Source organism: Typopeltis vanoorti, chromosome 7 (assembly GCF_054136105.1).
Source record: "Typopeltis vanoorti isolate ZY-2024b chromosome 7, IOZ_Tvanoo_1.0, whole genome shotgun sequence".
NCBI classification, from domain to species: Eukaryota; Metazoa; Arthropoda; class Arachnida; order Uropygi; family Thelyphonidae; genus Typopeltis; species Typopeltis vanoorti.
Window position 1 is genome coordinate 31,598,440 of NC_143555.1, and position 18,553 is coordinate 31,616,992.

Sequence of the window (18,553 nt, forward strand, 5' to 3'; positions counted from 1 at the left end):
CTTCATAAATCCCTTAAATGGTTTATTAATACAGACATCTAAAGGTTGAAGCTAACTAGTTAGACTTCCTAGAATTACAGCTAACTGAGTTTTCAATTCCTTGAGTTTATTTGTAACAATTTGTAACATCGTCTGTTCTGTGAGAACGAAACTGATCCCATACTAGCATGGCAGGCTTCTTCAACAGTCCACCAGGGCGCCTAGACCAAATTTTGTCTATCCATAACTTCATTCTACCTCCATCCATCCAGCCTTTTGGGTGAACATGTACAAACACTCCTTTAAGCAGTTTTTCTTTCGGTAGCGCATTCCTTTTAAAAATCAACAGTGGCGGCAATTTTGTCCCATCAGCACATCAGGATAAAACACCTTGTAGTGAGTTTTTTCGTGTCCCGAAGTTTTAATAGTAACACTTTTAGTGCCCTTGGAATCAACAGTTTTGTTTGAGGGCACATCCAAAGTCAGCGGAACCTCGTCCATGTTTCCTATTTGTGCAAGTTTAAAATTTTCTCGTTTCCTTGCGTTAATGACGAATCGATGAAATTCAATCATTTTTTCTTCATATTCAGCTGCCATCTTTTGTGATATTTTTGTTTTAGTCCGCATACATACATAGCTGGTTTCTCTTCATAAATCTTGAACACCATGATGTTGATCCAGTAAAGTTGGCGATCCCCCTGTTAGTGGCTATCGCTGTCGCTTGATGAATAATCATTTCTGTAAACACTGAAAGTCTCGCTTTTCTGTGGTCTAAAATCCAAGTATTCAGTTCGGCCTCAAGTTCTCGCCATTTTGCAGTCCCACTTCGTAGGTTATGTTTACCGTGAGTTGCTTTTTTTAAAATCCTCTTCCTGATTCCGCCAAGTTCTTATCATTTTCTCAGTTGGGGTGGCCCGAAATGCCTCTCTGCAGCCCTGTTTCCATGTTCTTTAGCATACGCAATAACACGTGGCTTGTATGCAATATTGTAGCACTGCCGATGTTTTTCAGCCGTAATTTGCCAAGAAATTTAGAGAAAATGTAACGGCAGAGATTTATCACCGTTCAAAACAACCGCGACAACATTCGCATCCACTGAATTCTACGTAACTGGGATGTTCTGCCACACCGCAAAGAAGCAAGAAAGAAATTGCGTAACTCGGAACAGATAAAATTTCCAGAAATGAAAGTAATAAAAAACTGAGTATCGGCGTATAAAACGCACCCTGTTTTTCAGACCTATTTTCAAAGAAAAAAAGTGCGTCTTATACGCCGGTAAATACGGTAATTTCTTTACTTTTTCAATAATTGCAAAACATGCATATTTTGGTGTCTCAAAAAATCAGACGTGAAGTTTATCAGCGTAGCAAAAAAAAAAAAAAAAAGGCATTTAAAAGAGAATGAGTTACGAAAGAGCTACGACAAAACAGTCGGATAACGGTGCATTTATTTTATAAGTAGTTCATAAAAAGAGTGTAATGATAAGCTAGGGACATCTTTGCACATTTTACTTGCCTTTTTTCATCGATGGCAAAGTCCTGGTTGATATTGCCTTCCTCTATGGAGTAGCGTACCTCATCTCTCTCTGGATCTTCTGCCTGCAATTAAAAGGTTTCCTAGTTATTTTTCTTTTAATGCTATCAATGTAAATGCTTGTAAATAAATTAATATGAGATATCAGTTGGCATCTCTCTCTCTCTCTCCATCCCAAAACTGTATACGTGGGCCCTCAGAACACTGTACTGTCAAGTAGGAACAAAAAAAAAGCAATTTTAACTGTAAACAAAATGGCTAATGTTATTATCCTCTTGCATCAAACGGGACCCTTCATATACGAGAACAGAATGCAATAAGCTACGGTGAATATCTTTGACTGGCTTATCGGTGAATAACTTTGATAGAAGGCTCACCCTGAATTTGCTATTATGTTCATCACAAGCAAGCATGTATTCACTGCCTACGAATATATGATCCAAAATGGTCGAATTTAAATTGTATCATATCTAATCATTATCCCCTCCCCCGCTCAATCGATCCTTTGTATTTATGATCAACTTTATTAGTGCTGGCGAAGGACAGGGTTCGATCTAAGGATGATAACAGCATGTATAGTTAATCATTTATGGTGAGATTAGTGTTGCTAGAAACTAATCTAATGCGCCACATCCTACATGAATTCTCCTGCAAATCATTATTATATAGTAGTCGATTTTCACTGTCAGTGCGATACTAGCATCCTGCTTATTGGAAGCCTAAAAGTGCCTTGAAAAATATCACGCTTGCTGCTGACCAGAATTCACAAATATCTAATCCTAGCGCACAATACAAATGTACGATACCTTGCCGACATTTCGTAGGTTAGATTTACACAAAAAATAGTCACAAATGAAAATTATACTAACCGTAAGGGTGACAACAGCTGAATTGAGAGAAGCACCCTCACTAACTTGAACATCATACTTTGCTTTTGAGAAAACAGGACCTCCTGTGTTTGGCCCAGGAATGATAATCACATCCAGTATACTTTGGCTGAACCTTAAAAAGAAAAGAAAGAGAAAAAAGAAATAATACTCTTCATTTGAAAGTCATGTATAAGTAACACAGCGCACATATCGAAACTTCAGTAAACAACTATACAATGACAATTGTCTAGTTGTTTAAATAATCTGAGAACACCATTTCTTTCCTTAGCCGGTTAGTAACGCTCCAGATTGTTCACGATTTTTTTTAACCATTCTATTGTTAAGAAATCGTCATTTTTTGTTAGAATATTCTCATAAAATTAAACTCTAGTTGCTTGTATGAAGCGTGCTTTCAATATTTTTAATAACAATTTACAACTTAAAAGTCTGTTTTAAGTTGCGCGATTCTATGGGAGACGTCTGCAAGAAAGATAGCACGCACACAAAGAAATCATCCATTAAAAAGCTGCATAAAAACTGGAAAGTAAGGATGTTTTCCGGAATGTTACTATCGACGAAATGATAGTTGATTAGTGAAATAGGTGGGCAATACCATTTTGCAGTTGCTTCTTTTTATTAAATTTATTTTATTTGTTAAAGTCGCTAAACTCAGTGAATAACTACTCAACAACGGAAAGGACACAAACTGCAGAAAAGGGCATCGCTTGCTTCATTTTACCCTTAAAACATCGAATATACTAATTTGCGTAAAAAATCAAAATTTTAAATAATTAACGTATTTGATTTTAAAATATTTTAACGTATTTTAATTTTAAATAATTAACGTATTTGATTTTTCAGGCGATTTGAATCGTGCTCCAAAATAAGCTTTTGTTATTATTAGTCCGTGTTGCAGTGTTCGGAAAAAAATCCAGCTGCAGACTGGTTACATTGAATTGTTATTAATTATTCAACTGCCCTTCCCTGAACATAGGATTACTTCTAAAATAATAGTTTAATAGATTAGCGGAAAGGAAAATCAGATTTTCCATTTAACATGTCGTATCATTCATAATTGTTTCAACACTTAGAACGCAACGTTATTTTAAAAAAATCTTTAGAGATGTCCTTCATAATTTTAAGAGCATTTCCTTAACAATATGCGACGTAATTAGTATGAAGAATTAAAATTCTTTGTTGTGATCGGTTCAATAATTAAAATGTCGCATTACTGTTTTAATACACAACCATACAATCAATTTTTCTGATGCAATATATATATTTTCCTCATCAAATTTAGGACTATTTATCGGAACTTTATGAACTCTAGTATTTTTTTTTCTTTCAAAGTTAGAAACGGCAACTAAGCTGCTCAACTGGCATGGTTTCTCTGAAGCGGAAATAAAGCAGGAACAAACCAAATCCTTAATAGATTTGTTTATTTATTTATTTATTTTACTAAGTCATGATAACTCATTACAGACACGAAAGCAAAGTACAGAAGGCCAAAGTTCTCTCACTTAATAATTCAATGTTCGGGTTCTGCTACTTAAAAAAAAAAAAAGTTCCAATTAAGGTCTTTGCGTATACAAAGGAGAAGTCAAGGTTAGCAAGCTAACTTAGATATTTAAATAAGGTGTTGTAAAACATACCAGACACTGGTTACATATGACTTTGGGGCAAGGTAAAGCAGAGAGTTACAATAGCTCATCATTTAAAAAGGAATAACCCTGAAACCCTTTGAGTTTATTATTAAGGATATTCATTGTATTAACTATTCATAGTGGCCCTGGATGAGTGTGAATAACGTACAAGAAAGTCAAACAAGTGAATAATAACTATGTTTATTATCTACTTTTTATTCTAAAGTCTTTTGAGCAGCTACTACTTCGATTGCATACGATTAAGTGAACTGAAAGAATTTGGTGTGTAGTCATCATCAAAACAAGCTTGTTCTGCAGCTTAATCTCATATGCACTTCTCTTGTAACAATCTATCGAAATATGAGTGTATATCTCATATAATAATGACCTCTTTTCGTAGTATAAATTATTTAATCACCGAAACCAAATTCTACATTCAAGGATCCCTCTCTCTTCTCATGCAATTTTTTTTTTCAAAAAAAACATACGTTTGGGTTTAATCACACTTCAGCAACAAAACTACCCAGTGCCTATTTTTAAGTTTAAATTACATGTTTTTTTAATTGGCGTAATGACTTTCATTTTTTGTAAACCGCATGCCTTATTTTTACAGCATAGGGACTCCATTCTTACATTTGACTAGTATTTTTATCGCCTACGTAAAACCACAATCCTGTTTATTAGAGGTCTCAAACGGTTAAGTCCTATATTTGGTCTATAGAGTTTCTAGATTATTGTAACCCTTATTCTATCCATGGTAGTATTCATGTTATAATCTTCCATCATTGAGACTGTTATAAAAATACCTAGCCTGAAATATAATCAAAAGGCTTTGGTTCTCTCGTTCAAAGGCGAGAAAGCTCCACTGGCATTTAGAAAGCATCAGTGCATGATTGCATCGTCGTCATAACCACATAATTCTCTAAAAGCAGGAAAGGAAATTGAAGAGAAACCTCTAAAAGAAAATTAATTTCACTGAGGGGTAAAACATGTTTATGACAGGGTTGTAAAACTATAGCACAAGAGCACCACAGATAAGTAAACCTGCGCAAGAATCATTCTGGCGTGTTGCCTTTCAAAATTAGCAGTTTATTAATGTAGTTTAATAAACACACAAATATTTAGTATTCGTTTAAATATAAAGCAACTCAATTTTTATACACATTAGCTCTAGGAAACTTCGATTGGCAATGCACTCTCATACTTCTTAGTGTTCACCTTTTTATAAAACCAAAGCAATAAACAAAATTATCGGTTTGAAATTTTTAGAATATAAATTATTATTCGTAGTCACATACAAGGAATCGGAGACTCGAGGGAAACTCTGGAAGATGTAATTCTTTGTTTGCCTATCACATCTCTCATTTAAAAAAATTCAACGAAGACGCATTCACGATATCCACCGGCAGCTTATGCCATTCACTAACCTCACGCCATGAAAAGAACTTGGACCTTGTATTCTTCCAGAAATTACCCCGAGATCTTCCCCATATCTGCCAAGAGTTTCAAATTCTATACTCTAATAATCCCTTACTAGATTGAATGTTTCCATCTCCTCTTCTACTCCAATTTCTCAAACTTTGAAGACCACACTCTTTTAGTCTAGCTTCACATACAAAGTTCCACAAGCCAGATATAATTTTGGTTAACCCGTGCAGAACCTTTTCCACTGTTTCTTCATCTCCATGGAACCCAGATGATCATACTGAGTATAGCAGTCCATATGTTATCTTATCAATGCTTTATAAAGCGTGAGAATTACTTTATTTTACCTCCAAGTTAATATTCTTTTCAAACTTCCAGTTATTCCATGTGATGTCATATCACCATGACAATGTGGCCTCCAAATTTTAACTCAATGTTCACCATTATTTCAAAGCCTGTAGCTTCATCAACCATATGCAGCAAACTTTAATCAATATAATACTTAATCTGCAATCTCTTTAGCCCAAAATGCACAGCACTGTGCTTAGCAACACTAATCTGACATTCATTTATTTATTCGTATGGAGTTCTCTCCCTTTTCTCCCCCGTCCCTAATGGGACGAGTTGAGCCCCCCCTCATGGGGAGTTAAGTATTTATGGCTGTAGATCCGTGTGTGTTCACAGGGCCGGTTTGCCTGCTTGCGGGATGAAAAACCCCAGATAAACTGGGGGAAAAACCCTACTGTCCACACCCAAGACCGGCTAACTTTGCTATGGCTGAGGAAAATCCTTAAGCTCCTCGCGTCGGCAACGGGAATCGAACCTAGGACACTCCTTCTCCAGGCATATGGTTGGGACCCACTCAGCTAGTTTGTTCAAGTCTGTTCAAGAAACCTGCAAGGATTCCATTTGTCCATTATCATTCGACCTAACTTCGCCTAAACAGTAACTGAATAGTTGCTATTTAGGCCGAACTGATTTAGTGTAAACAGCAACTCAATTTTGCTGTGAACGGATTTTTTTTATATGACTCCCACCCAAAAAAAGATTGTAAGGCAGTTAGACAAAGAATTGTTTCTCTATTTTTATTAATTTGATAATTTTTGTATTATTTAAATAATTCGGAAACCATTCTCTAGATACAAACATTGGAACCTTCTCGAATACTTTCATAAACATAAAGACAATAATAAACATTCACACCCACAGCGGAATTCGAACCTGTGGCCTGTTAGTTGGAAAGTGAATGCGGGTAACCACTCTGCCAACCAGGTCGGCAAATTTAATAATCCCTATTGTAGTGTGTGCCGCCGTCTTTCTCGAGAGAATAGAGGGGGAAACTGTTCGGAATATCATTATATCCTTTTCTGTCTGGGTTTCATTACTATTGTTTGCCCATATCATGAAAAATCTTGGAAAGGTGGGTTTCTATCTAATCATCTACTGTGTCAGTTGCCTTTCGCCCTCTGTCATTATGTGCAAACGCAGTGTGATGGGAGATTTGCTCTACTCTTCTGTTACTGCATAAGCAACAAAGCACTCAAGTTACAAGTATTACAAGTAAATCTAAAAGCTGCAAACGAGCAAGATTAATCGCTCATAGAGTCCCCCCCCCCCATGTTTCCCAACGTGTCAAATTCCTTGGCATGTCACGGAGAAGTAAGTTTGCTCTGTAGATAATTAATACTACGATGAGTTTGTTGCACGCGCGGTAAGCTAGCAACTGGCTTACCTTGTATATAACAGATTTTTATTCCTTTTTTTTTCTTTATTTTCAGTTCTTTTAAATTCCTAACTTCCGTAATTGGCTTTTCAGTACTGATTTTTTCCCCTTCATTGGCTTTTATTCACGCTTTTTCGTCTACACTCTGAATATATTTCTACAATCAGTTACCGGTATTTTACTTTCACTACCTGTAATAATATACACGTATTCAGTTTGGGCTCTAATAAAGTACGATATTTACCTCAAAAATTTTTCACACAGATATGTAAAATTAATATTATTTAATTAAAACCTCATTTTAATTTTTATCCTAGTTTTTATAAAGACTAGGTTTTTAGGGTCTGCTCCATTGCCAAAAATAGCATAGCTTTTTTTTATCCAAAATTTTAGATATATTTTTAACCATCTAAAATATATATTAACATTTTTAATTTTTTGTTGTTGCTGTTTACGATAAGTCTGGATGATCTCAGTTTTGAAGTGAAATGAACATTGAATTTTTGTATTTAATAAAAACGGTAAGTAGATAGATCAATCTGTAAGTTTAACAGTATAAATAATAACAGAATGAGCGAAACAGATGTATAACTCTGTCATTACTACGGTTAACTTCGTTCGATGCGTCACCGTACTTTACATGCGAGTAAAGTACGGTGAGAAGTTTCATGAAGGAACTTGGGAGGTGGGGGTGGTAACCGTATATTACATAAACAATAATTATTGACTAACCTTCCTCCTGAATCTGTTGCCTGAACAGTAATACTATACTGCTCTCCTGCTGTCACCTTTTCTACTACTTCTACCATTCCTGTGTCTTTTCCTACTCGAAACTTATTCTGGCCGTTGTTGGACACGTGATAGATGGAGTAGGTGATTTTAGCAAACTCTCCAGCATCGTTATCTCTAGCCTGTACCTGTTGAAAAAATGTCATCGCATTATAAAAACGTCAGGAAAAGAGTCATCTTTGCAATCTCGGGTAATCTCGTTTAATACTGTACCCCTTCCCTTACTGCTCTAGTTTTTTTAGTATGCAAGAGGACAGCGATGAGGTCTTCTGTATTTGAGCATGTTTATTCAAGATTTATGCAATGTACTTAGATAAAAGCCACATTATTAACGTATATATGTTACAGTAACGACCACTTTAATAACAGCGTGTGAAAACATACGAAACAGAGAACTTTAAAAGCAGTTATTCATGTACTGTAATAGCAATATATTCTGAGAAATTAGTCAAAATAGTTTCTTTCTACCTGAGTTATAGGTCGCACACCTTCGCCGGCCTGAATGCGGATTGGAGTGAACGAGGGTAATTTTGGAGAGTTGTCGTTGACATCGTTCAAGTTGACACTTAAGGAGACAGGCGAACTTGCACCTTTTCCTGGAATGCTGTTTATTTGTCTGGCGATAACCTAGTTAACAAATGAATGCATTGCAATATTACACCAGCCATATTCACATTAAATATTTAATTAAATTTCTTTGCTATTATCGGTTTGTATGTAATATACTAAAAGAAAAAAGAAGACAGTAAAATCCACCATTTTTTCCAGAAAATTCACAGCAGTCATAATACGAGTATATTATTGCACAATATGTTAAACATGATGTGCCATTCTTTAGCTTAAAAGAGTACATAAGACACTTTAAATTATACGAAAAGTCGTGATAAAAATTAAACCAACTGAATGAACTATTTCCGTGATAGTGAATATAAAATATTCAAAATATTAGAAAGTTTCATTCCGACACGTCGCTTTTCTATTGGTTCATTTTTAATATATTTCACTTTTAACTATTTTTATCAATTATGATAAGCCCATTTCGTAGAAATTATTTAATAAAGTACTAGTTGACTATAAAAGTTATTGCAAAAATATTTTCATTTATTTTTATAATTTTCTTTGATAATTATCTTGCTCGTCTATCAATCATTGGTTCAAAGTAATAGTAATTGCTGCCTTCTGATCAACTAATGTTTTTCATCATCAGGTTCATATTTGCCCAAAAACTACTATACGTGGTACTATGACTAAAATGATAGTCTATATGAAAAGTTTGCATTATTACATTTCATTATCTCCTCCAGTTTGGTCTTATCTGTCAAGACTCCAGTACTGTTAGATTTTATATTTTGTCTTTTAAGGCACTTCTAACTACACCAATCTACCCAAATCCTAGTCTTTTTTTTTTTTCATTCTAGCAAAAATACGGTTTTGTATTTTCTTTCTTCAACCATTCTGTTTGAGTGACCATACCACTAAGATTAGCTCTACGCATACATTCCTGATTGTAATCATATCACGTTCCTTCTATGAGGGTGTGCTGAAAAGTTGTGATAATCACCATGAAGGAATTGAGATAGAGCCATGTAACTTACACTTGTTACAACGCTGCTGCATCATTTGCAGTCCTCTGAGAAAAAGGTCTTTCCCTTGTTGCACAAATTGGTTTAGTTTTGTTCTAGGTGTTTATCAGAACTTTTCATCCCCCCCTCGTAATTTCTTGTTTTTAATGTCATGGCGTCATTAATGTCTTCTGTTTTACTCTTTTTAGTAGCCTCTAGACTAACTGTTTTAATTCAAACCTAGCTCATAGATCGGTAAGTTGAAATTGGTTCAAACACTTTTAGATTACAGCTAATTTAATATTTTTGACTAAATTTCTCTCTTACTCCATATGAGAGAAATTAGTCCAGGCTTTGCGCATAAGCGCTTTAATAATGTTGCGATGGATGATGTAATTATTTATCTACGTGCCTTTCACTATGTGTGAGTTTCCTATATACTGAAAAGGAAAATGAAGCACTCCCTAACTTCAACTAACAATGCCTTAATTTGCCAAAGATAGTTTTTTAGTTTGTTTTTTTATCTGGCCCCTAGACGATGCTTTGTTAGGCATATGAGTAGTTCCTTTTCAATTCTAATGTGAATTGTTTCTCTAATTAACCGCTGTTTATAATTTTGTGCTGTGAGGATGTTAGTTAGAAGTTCAGTGAAAAATCAGTAAAGATCAATGAATTAATTGTTTTCCTCTGTTGTTGTTTATACAGTGAAACATTACTAGCAATAACAACAAACAGCTCTGACAAATACCATACCTAGTTTTAAGAGTTGTTTGAGAATCATATATGTGTGTGAATATGCTTCGCTGTTCGAATACCAACTCTTAGGTGTGGAATTGGAATTCCACACCTAAAAGGTGTTTGAGTTTTCTTTTATTGCTGTAAAATTATTCAAATAATAAATCATTCTTAGAAGTCAAGGCTGGTAGAATCTGAGACGTAGCTCAATGCATAGTGTTGTAGTACCTTCTTTAAAAGTTCCAGCAATGTATAACATTAAGTCTTTTCTCCAAGTAAAAACATTCTTGTGATAAGACCCCAATTTAAAAAGTTCAGCACAAAAATGCATAATTCTGACTTATCACTGCTTATTTATTTAAAACATCTGACTACAAACCTTAGTGATTATTTTTGCTGCAGTTTGGATTGAAAATAACATTTTTCAATTACAATATCATTATGCTGAAAACCCTGATGTAATTTTTGCACCCAAAAACTACCTAAATAGATTTCTGATGATAAAAAATATTCTATACTGAAGAAACAGCATTATCTTCTGTTACTGATACTAAAATAGTTGATAAACAACAATAAAATAGTTGATTAAACTGTTGATAAACAACTCCAATCTCAGTCTGATTCTTTCTTGATAACATATCATACATTAATAGTATAAAATATCACCATCAAACATCACCACATTAATGGGAAGCATATTTCAATCACTGAGAAATTAAATACAATAAATCAGCGTTTTGTGCACATTTTTAAACATGCTATTTTAGAACATATTTCATTCTAAGAATTTCACCAATTTAAGCATTTAATGGGAGGAAAAGCTCTAAAAATTTTAATCATTGTTTCAGAATCAGTGAAAGGTGTTTGATCAATATTATTCGGTATAATAAATTTCTCAATGATGCAAGTGTATTTCTCTCTCTCTCTCTCTCTCTCGTGTGTGTGTGTGTGTGTGTGTGTAAAATACTTTCCAAGTGCTGAAACTACATCTTCAAAAAACATATAAAAAATGTAATTTTTTTTTCAATTCTATAACGAACTTTTTTCAAGAATACATAGATTTTTCTCTATTTAAAGCAAAACACAAGAAAATGCACATGTTTTCACCTAATATTAATATCTTCAGATGAACATTTTAATTGAAATTATAAACCTGCAATTATTAATAACGGAAGCATTTAAATATTAGGAGAGAAATACAGAAGATGGAATCAAAGATTTGTCCCTCGAAGCGCAAGATGTATGGGACATATTAAGAATGTATTTATCCCTAATGACAAATACAAATTAGGAATTGTGTTACAAACATTGTAAAATTGTATGAGATCAAGATATCAACTGAACGTGGTTACATTGCAGAAGGACCCAACAAAAAGAAACAGCACATCATTTACTCAGATATTTCAAGTATCAAGTAACAGTAGAGTAGGACCTTATTAAAAGCTACTCATCATAGTTCCAATATTGAAGAGGTCAGTCAGGTTACTATCTTAAGTGGTTAAATTCTAAAAAACCTACAAATTAGTAATTATCAAAATTTATTTGTTTGCCTAATTATTCAAAGCACCAATAATCTGAAATTGGTAAATCATGCTTCAGAAATCAGATTTTGACGAAGTCAGTTATCAAAACGTTTCTGTATAAAATCAGATGACTACTGGATTAAGAAGCACAATCTAAATTTATTTAAAGCAAATATAGTTATTTTATTTAAAATAAAGAACCAAGAAAGAGGCGTCAATTCGGCGACGTAAACATCTTGGTATTATTCAGATCTACCTGCTCACTGATGAGACCTCAAAAAAGGTCGAAGCCGGTCTAGGTAGTGACCTTCTCTCATAATGTAGAACAGTAATACATCTCCTAAGAGCTGTTGTTTTACATTATGGGTAAATACCAAGAATAGTGATCGGAACTTGCTCCACCTTTGCAACGAGTTGCCCTGACATTGCACTACCAGGTGTTGGCTTAGGCTTGGATTCGCCGAACTTTATATAGTTTCTATATTCGGCATGAAACTCTTAGATCACATTTCTATCTTTGAGTTTCTTATTCGGCTTTGAAATAATGTTGGATTTAATATCCTCTTAATTTAAATATGGTTATTTTAATTGGTATATTGAAACTCAACTAGACTAACTCATTTATACAACCCAAATCAATTCTGAGTGCAAGAAAACAATCAATCAATATATATATATATATATATATATATATATATATATATATACACTTAAACGTTGTAGATATCTCTGCAGAATTCCTAGCACAAACATAGGGAAATAAATTATCTCAGAAAGAACTTTGCATGCCAATTGTATAACTTGAATTTATGGCCTTCATTATGAAAGCAATCCTTTCAATGATCATAGGCAGTTAGGCAGTACTCTTAATCCGTATTCACGGAAAGGTTTTCTAAGTTGCATATAACAATTTTGAGTTTTTTTTTCTGAAAAGTTTAAATAGCATCAGCCATGCATGTGGAAGTTAGAAATGAATTGTATCAATTCTAAAAGGCGCACAAATATCACAGAAGAGCCTCGTTTGACAGATTTATGCATTTTCAAACTCATTCTCAAATTAATTGAATTATTCAAAATTAAGTGGATATCGAATACCACATTATTTCTTAGCCGAATAAGAAACTCAAAGATAGGAAATCTAATCTAAGAGTTTCATGCCGAATACAGAAAACTATATAAAGTTCGGCGACTCCAAGCGTAAGCCAACACCTGGTAGCGCAATGCTAGGGCGACTCGTAGTAAAGTGGAGCAGGCTCCGATCACTGTTCTTAGTATTTTCCTATAATGTAAAACACAGCTCCTAGGAGATGCATTACTGTTCTACATTATGAGAGAAGGGCATTCTCTCATAATGTAGTAAATTCTCTCAGTGAAACTCTTAGATTAGATTTCTTATCTTTGAGTTTCTTATTCGGCTAAGAAATAATGTGGTATTAAATATCCACTTAATTTTGAATAATTTTATTTCGCCGAAGTGAAATAAAATTACTGGATTAAACAAAATTACTGGAAATAAAAGCCAACAGGCTTTTATTTCCAGTAATTAATTGAATTACTTCACAGAAAATGGTATCATGCTTAAATCTTTCATTAATTGTGTTTATCACCATATTAACTAATTCTAGTGAATTTCGGAACAGCTACATCTCAAGTTAAGTAATGCCTACTTATTGTTCGCTGCATAACATTAATATCATTAACACTGTGCTGACTATATTTTGATTTTCCCAAACCGGGACGCTTCTATTCAAGACAATAACTGGTATGACAAATATATTAATATTGACTTTTAACTTTAAATTGTTTAACTGGCATCAAAATAATTGTACATTTAAGCATGGTTTTCAAACAAAAGCAAACAAAACAGGTTTACTGTTAACTTAAAAAAAAATTAAAAGTATTTTATTAATTGTGTATGTTTTAAATGCCTATTTTGTTTTTTTGGAAAAAAACTGTTAAACTTTAAAAATAGTTTTTAATCTATGAATGGATGAGATTAATGATTATTTTAAACAATGTTCGTAATGTTTTATCCACTGTCTTTATTCCTTCTAAGCTGTAGAAGGAATTGAAAGAATAGAAGAAAATATACGAAAGATATCGCAGAATGAATAAAAATTAGCATTTCCAGATTCGATATGGTATGTTCATGCGATATGGCCACTTCTTCCCGAAAATGACGTTCCATAAAAAGGTGCATATCATAATCTGAACTTTCCATTAGCAGAATACTATAATTAATGGAGTCGCTACTTCAAATAACAACTTATATTTGCTTTGCGGGCTTATAGACTATGAGGTCATTTATCATGCCTGTTACTCGTGTCTGGGTGGTTTGCCTGTTTTCTGGGACTAAAAATGTATACCAATAGAAAATCACTGAGAAAGCAGAGCGAATTATTCGCATCCTCTTTTGTACACCGTGAGTTTATACCAAACTCTGTTTCTGGGTAAGATAATAAATACATTAATATTGAAAAACTAAGTTCAGCCTCTTACTATAATGTACAGGAAAAAAAAAACGTTTATACCAGTTAAAACTAATCTATTCAGAATAAAACCCACCAAGATAAAAAAATACACCGGAGAAAAGATTCCAATCAAAATACGTGTATGAATATAGAAATGCGATCTCTTCGAAATTTTGTAGAAAATTCTCAAAAGAAAATCAAATGACTGGAAGGAAACTATAAATCCTTAACATTATGAGACGACTCTTGGTAATCTAGATGAAACTTACTTGAAAAGTGTACTTCTCAGGATTAGGAGGATCACGATCAAGGTCAGCTTCATTGACTACCAAAACTCCATCAGCATTCACCCGGAAAGAGTTTGTGGTCAACTCAAATGTGTAGTCAACAGGAGGATCATCTGGCGCCTACAGTGGGAGAGAAAGAATATTTAAAATTAGCAGGTGTTCCTAGTTCATTCTAGTCAGATTTTTCTCTTAATTATAATCAAGCATTTCGTAAAAAAAGAATGCTAACTGATTCTGTCCTTAGTGTTTTTGTAAACACCGATGCAATTAATAATAATTGCTTTGTTGTAAGAGAATACTGGCATGTAATAAATATGTTAAGAGAGAAGTTTCTTTATAACATATTTGTAAATCGAAAATAAAAGCATTTAAGTTGAAGAATTAATTATATTGAATATCCTTGACGTAGCGTGCATACTGCTTACTATATCTGCATCCGAAACTACAAGTTTCAAAGGGATTCGTCCTCCTCTCGATATGACAACACTTGTTCCTATTGGTGAATTTTCATCCACGTATCCTTCGGTGGCTGACGGACTGATTATTGGTTGGTTGTTGTCTACAGCTAGAACATCGATAGTCAATTTGGCTGTGGCGAATCTTTGACTCTCTGTCTCCTCTTCTGCCTAGAGAAGCAATGTTATTGGCAATATTAGTAGTGAAATATTGTAAGAATGCATAATTATTTTAGATAAAGAAATTCTTCTGGCAATTGTAGGTAGGCTAAACTATTGGATTAACTATTCAGAGATAATTAGGAGCTGGCTTTGCGCCTAATTCCGATTTCAAATTTCTATTTAAATCGACGGAACGACAGCCTGAAATATATCACCAGATTTTAGTAAAGATTCACGTCTAAATTAAAAAAAATAATAATAATTAAATCCACCCAGAGTCGATGGGTATTTCACAAACGACGAACAAGTGACATTAATAGGTGTGTTTACGCATTCACGAACTCCACTCTGAAATGCCCATAACATTTTAAACGATACGTTTGTCTCAAGTTCTCTTTGTCCACCATAAGAAAAGACTTTATACAGGTAGGAGGTAAAATAACTGTCCGAGAAATAAGCCAAGATTTTCTTTTATCAAAAGTTAAAAGATATTGTTATTGCAGCAGTAACAGCACCCCTCTATTTATATTTAAGGCAATATAACATTTTCTGTTATCAAGAATCTAGAACTTGAGTAGAAAAAGGTAATATACTAGACTTTTACTGAAAAAGTTAAGGTGTTTTGTTAGATTTGTTTATCAATACGTCTTATTTAAATAAAAACAACTACAAAAAAAAAAGATCAAAGACAATCATATAAACGAGCCGTTCTTTGTAGAGATTGCATTTGTTATCACAGCAACTGAAACTCTGTTTTGGCTTATGGATTAGATCTAATTATTAGATATAACATAGTAGCATATAACGGTCTGTTATTTTCAATCATTTTGTCACTAAACCTAAAAAGGCGTGGAAATTTTTATTGAAGAATCAAAATATCAAATCAATAAAATCTGCTCAGTGTGAGCGGATTTTGTTATATGCTAACATTCGGACAAAACGGAACAAACAGATGTTCGTGCACTTTTGAAAAACGCATCTAATAACGCTTTGCACAAAAAGTATGCCCACTTATAATCAATAAAACTATTACAAATGTAACGACCAGCGTCAAGTCAGTAAAGGGTTTCAAATTTTTTGCTGAGTTATACCGACCTGTAAGCAGTAACTCTCTCCAAGAATCTTGGAAAAGAGCTTGTATTGTGTTAGAGAAACGAGACAAAAGTTTCATTATCAAGGTTTTTTCAAACTTTATGGTGGTTTATTCTTATTGGAGTCTGGTGGACAAAGAGTTTTATTTCAGAATATCTTATGTAATAAAAATGTCCTGCTCTTTACCTTTATGATAATGTCAAACTTCTTGGTTAAACTTCGGTCAACCACCTTAGTTTGTTGGATAGCTCCGCTCTTCAAATTTATTTTAAAATAATCTGCATAAAATGAAGGAGTTCCTATAGAAAAAAAGGGAAAACTATTAACTGTTTAACAATATTATAAATCGATTTGAGCAAATGTGTCTTTAAATTCAGATTAGAAAAGAAAAGGAAATCCTGAAATGCAGAAAATGAACTTCCTACTTACCATTCACAAAACTGTACACTATGGCAGCATCGAGCGAGTCTCGGTCAACCGCTTTGATGTTTGCTGGTTTTACATTCAACACACTAGTCTGAAAATGGAAAACAAGAAAATATGTGGCATACATTTTCACTGCACAATCATGAAAATGAAGACTTCATAAAAGATTTCTGCGTTTTACATAGCGTTCAGAAATTATTGCATGTATTCATCTAATAAGAAACCATAATCCAACAGCGAAGGATACACTGTGTTTGTTGAATAACCAGGCAAAATTCACATAAAAATAAACAGCAAATACAGGAAGAGTAATCATTTACTTATTTTCAATGTAATCACCTCGTAACTTGCATTGTTTGACTCGAGACTTCTGCAGTTGAAACTTCTGCTGTTTTGGACACATCGGCGATCGCTAATCCTTGTTTTGCCGATTTGTTTTGGTCGTATTTGAAGAACTACGATTCTTCACCAGTCACGATTATAATCGCTTGATGTTCCATTTCGTATTTTTTAAAGAAACGCTGAGGTCGTCTCACTCAGACAACATCTCTAAAAGAAGTAATGAAGCTATCCTAAAGGGCCTGTGTTCGTTGGAAAGAACGCACTCCAGCGGTTAAAACGATATACTATTTTTGCCCAATGATATTTAGGCACTTCGTGAATTAACAGATACACTGTGTATACTTCATGAAAGGTATCTAGTAAGAATGAAAATTTCGTAGGATTCTTTTTGATCAAAAATACTTATTTAGTAATAAGGAACCAATTGAACAATATTTTAAATTTATAATTCTTAATTATATATCTAAAATAGCTTCATGAAAGAAATCGAACTTACCATAGCACCGCTAGTGATCTGAGACTCGTATTCAGCATTCACACAAGCATTGTTAACCACAGTGCAACTGTCGTATACGAACATAGGATCTTGATCATCCCCATCCAGTATGGTAATGGTTAGGGTGGTAGAAGCAGTTAATCGATCTGCCGGATTCGAAGATTTGTCCTTAGAATAGAAAAATAAATTATTTATCGATTTTGTTGAATGATATTTTTCTGTTTTATGCCATTTGAATAATTGCTAATTTAAGAAGAACGTAGATGACCAGTCAAAAGATGACCTTGCTGGTTTGGCGTTCTTAAGAAAAGTGTTTACTCTAAACGTATTGGCAGTGTTGTCACACTTCAGTAATTCCATTATCTTCGTTTTTCAAGAGTATTTTTTTCTTTACTGCTAGACTGATTATAACTAGCAACCTTCAGATATTAGTTCCGGCTGTGGTAATGCAGAGACACAATACAGAAACTGATATCCTATGGGAAAAGTAAATGAAGAGAGAGTCTGTAAGAGAAGTGTAATTGTTCGGCAGGGTAGTACCGTCTTCTGAAAAGATGGCGAGTTTTTATTTGGAAGGTGTTGGTGCTATATAGAAGTGATATGATTGTGCTAGGAAAGGTTGGAGTAAGAATCAGCCCAAGAAGAGAGATTTGGTCTTGACTGCTGAGCTGAGCATTATCAAAAGTAAGCGGAGGAGATCTAAGATCTTTTTAGTTGGAAAACAAGCAAAATTACATTTTAGAAGCATCGAAGTCGACTAGGTTGTTTTCACTCCAATCAAGAATACTGTGGAGATCGGTGTTCAGGGTACTTGTTATAAATGATCTTGAAGCTTTAGATGTTTGAGCATTGCAGGGCTTGTCACATGATTAGGACGAGTGAAGTATGTTATCATAAATTAAAAAGAGGGTGGGTAGATGGGTGAAACGATAGAACCCTGAGGAACACCGATTGACAAGAAAGTCTAAGGAGAGACATCATTACACGTAGTAACCGATCTGAAGGAAAATTGGCGATCCATTTACACAAGGGCGAAGGCAA

The 18,553-nt window shown here is 34.0% G+C and overlaps 1 protein-coding gene across 3 annotated transcripts in view; it reads right to left on the bottom strand.

The window, feature by feature from the left end:
• Positions 1-18,553, bottom strand: part of Cad99C (cadherin 99C) — a 184,725-nt gene that overhangs the window by 67,906 nt on the left and 98,266 nt on the right. For all 3 annotated transcript variants that reach the window (XM_090395778.1, XM_090395779.1, XM_090395780.1), the window contains exons 9-17: positions 17,513-17,680; positions 16,678-16,765; positions 16,435-16,547; positions 14,965-15,165; positions 14,522-14,659; positions 8,430-8,588; positions 7,905-8,089; positions 2,382-2,514; positions 1,495-1,577 (exon numbers count right to left, since the gene is read on the bottom strand). In XM_090395778.1, coding sequence (XP_090251904.1) covers positions 1,495-1,577; positions 2,382-2,514; positions 7,905-8,089; positions 8,430-8,588; positions 14,522-14,659; positions 14,965-15,165; positions 16,435-16,547; positions 16,678-16,765; positions 17,513-17,680 — 1,268 coding nt within the window. The remainder of the gene's footprint in view (positions 1-1,494; positions 1,578-2,381; positions 2,515-7,904; positions 8,090-8,429; positions 8,589-14,521; positions 14,660-14,964; positions 15,166-16,434; positions 16,548-16,677; positions 16,766-17,512; positions 17,681-18,553) is intronic.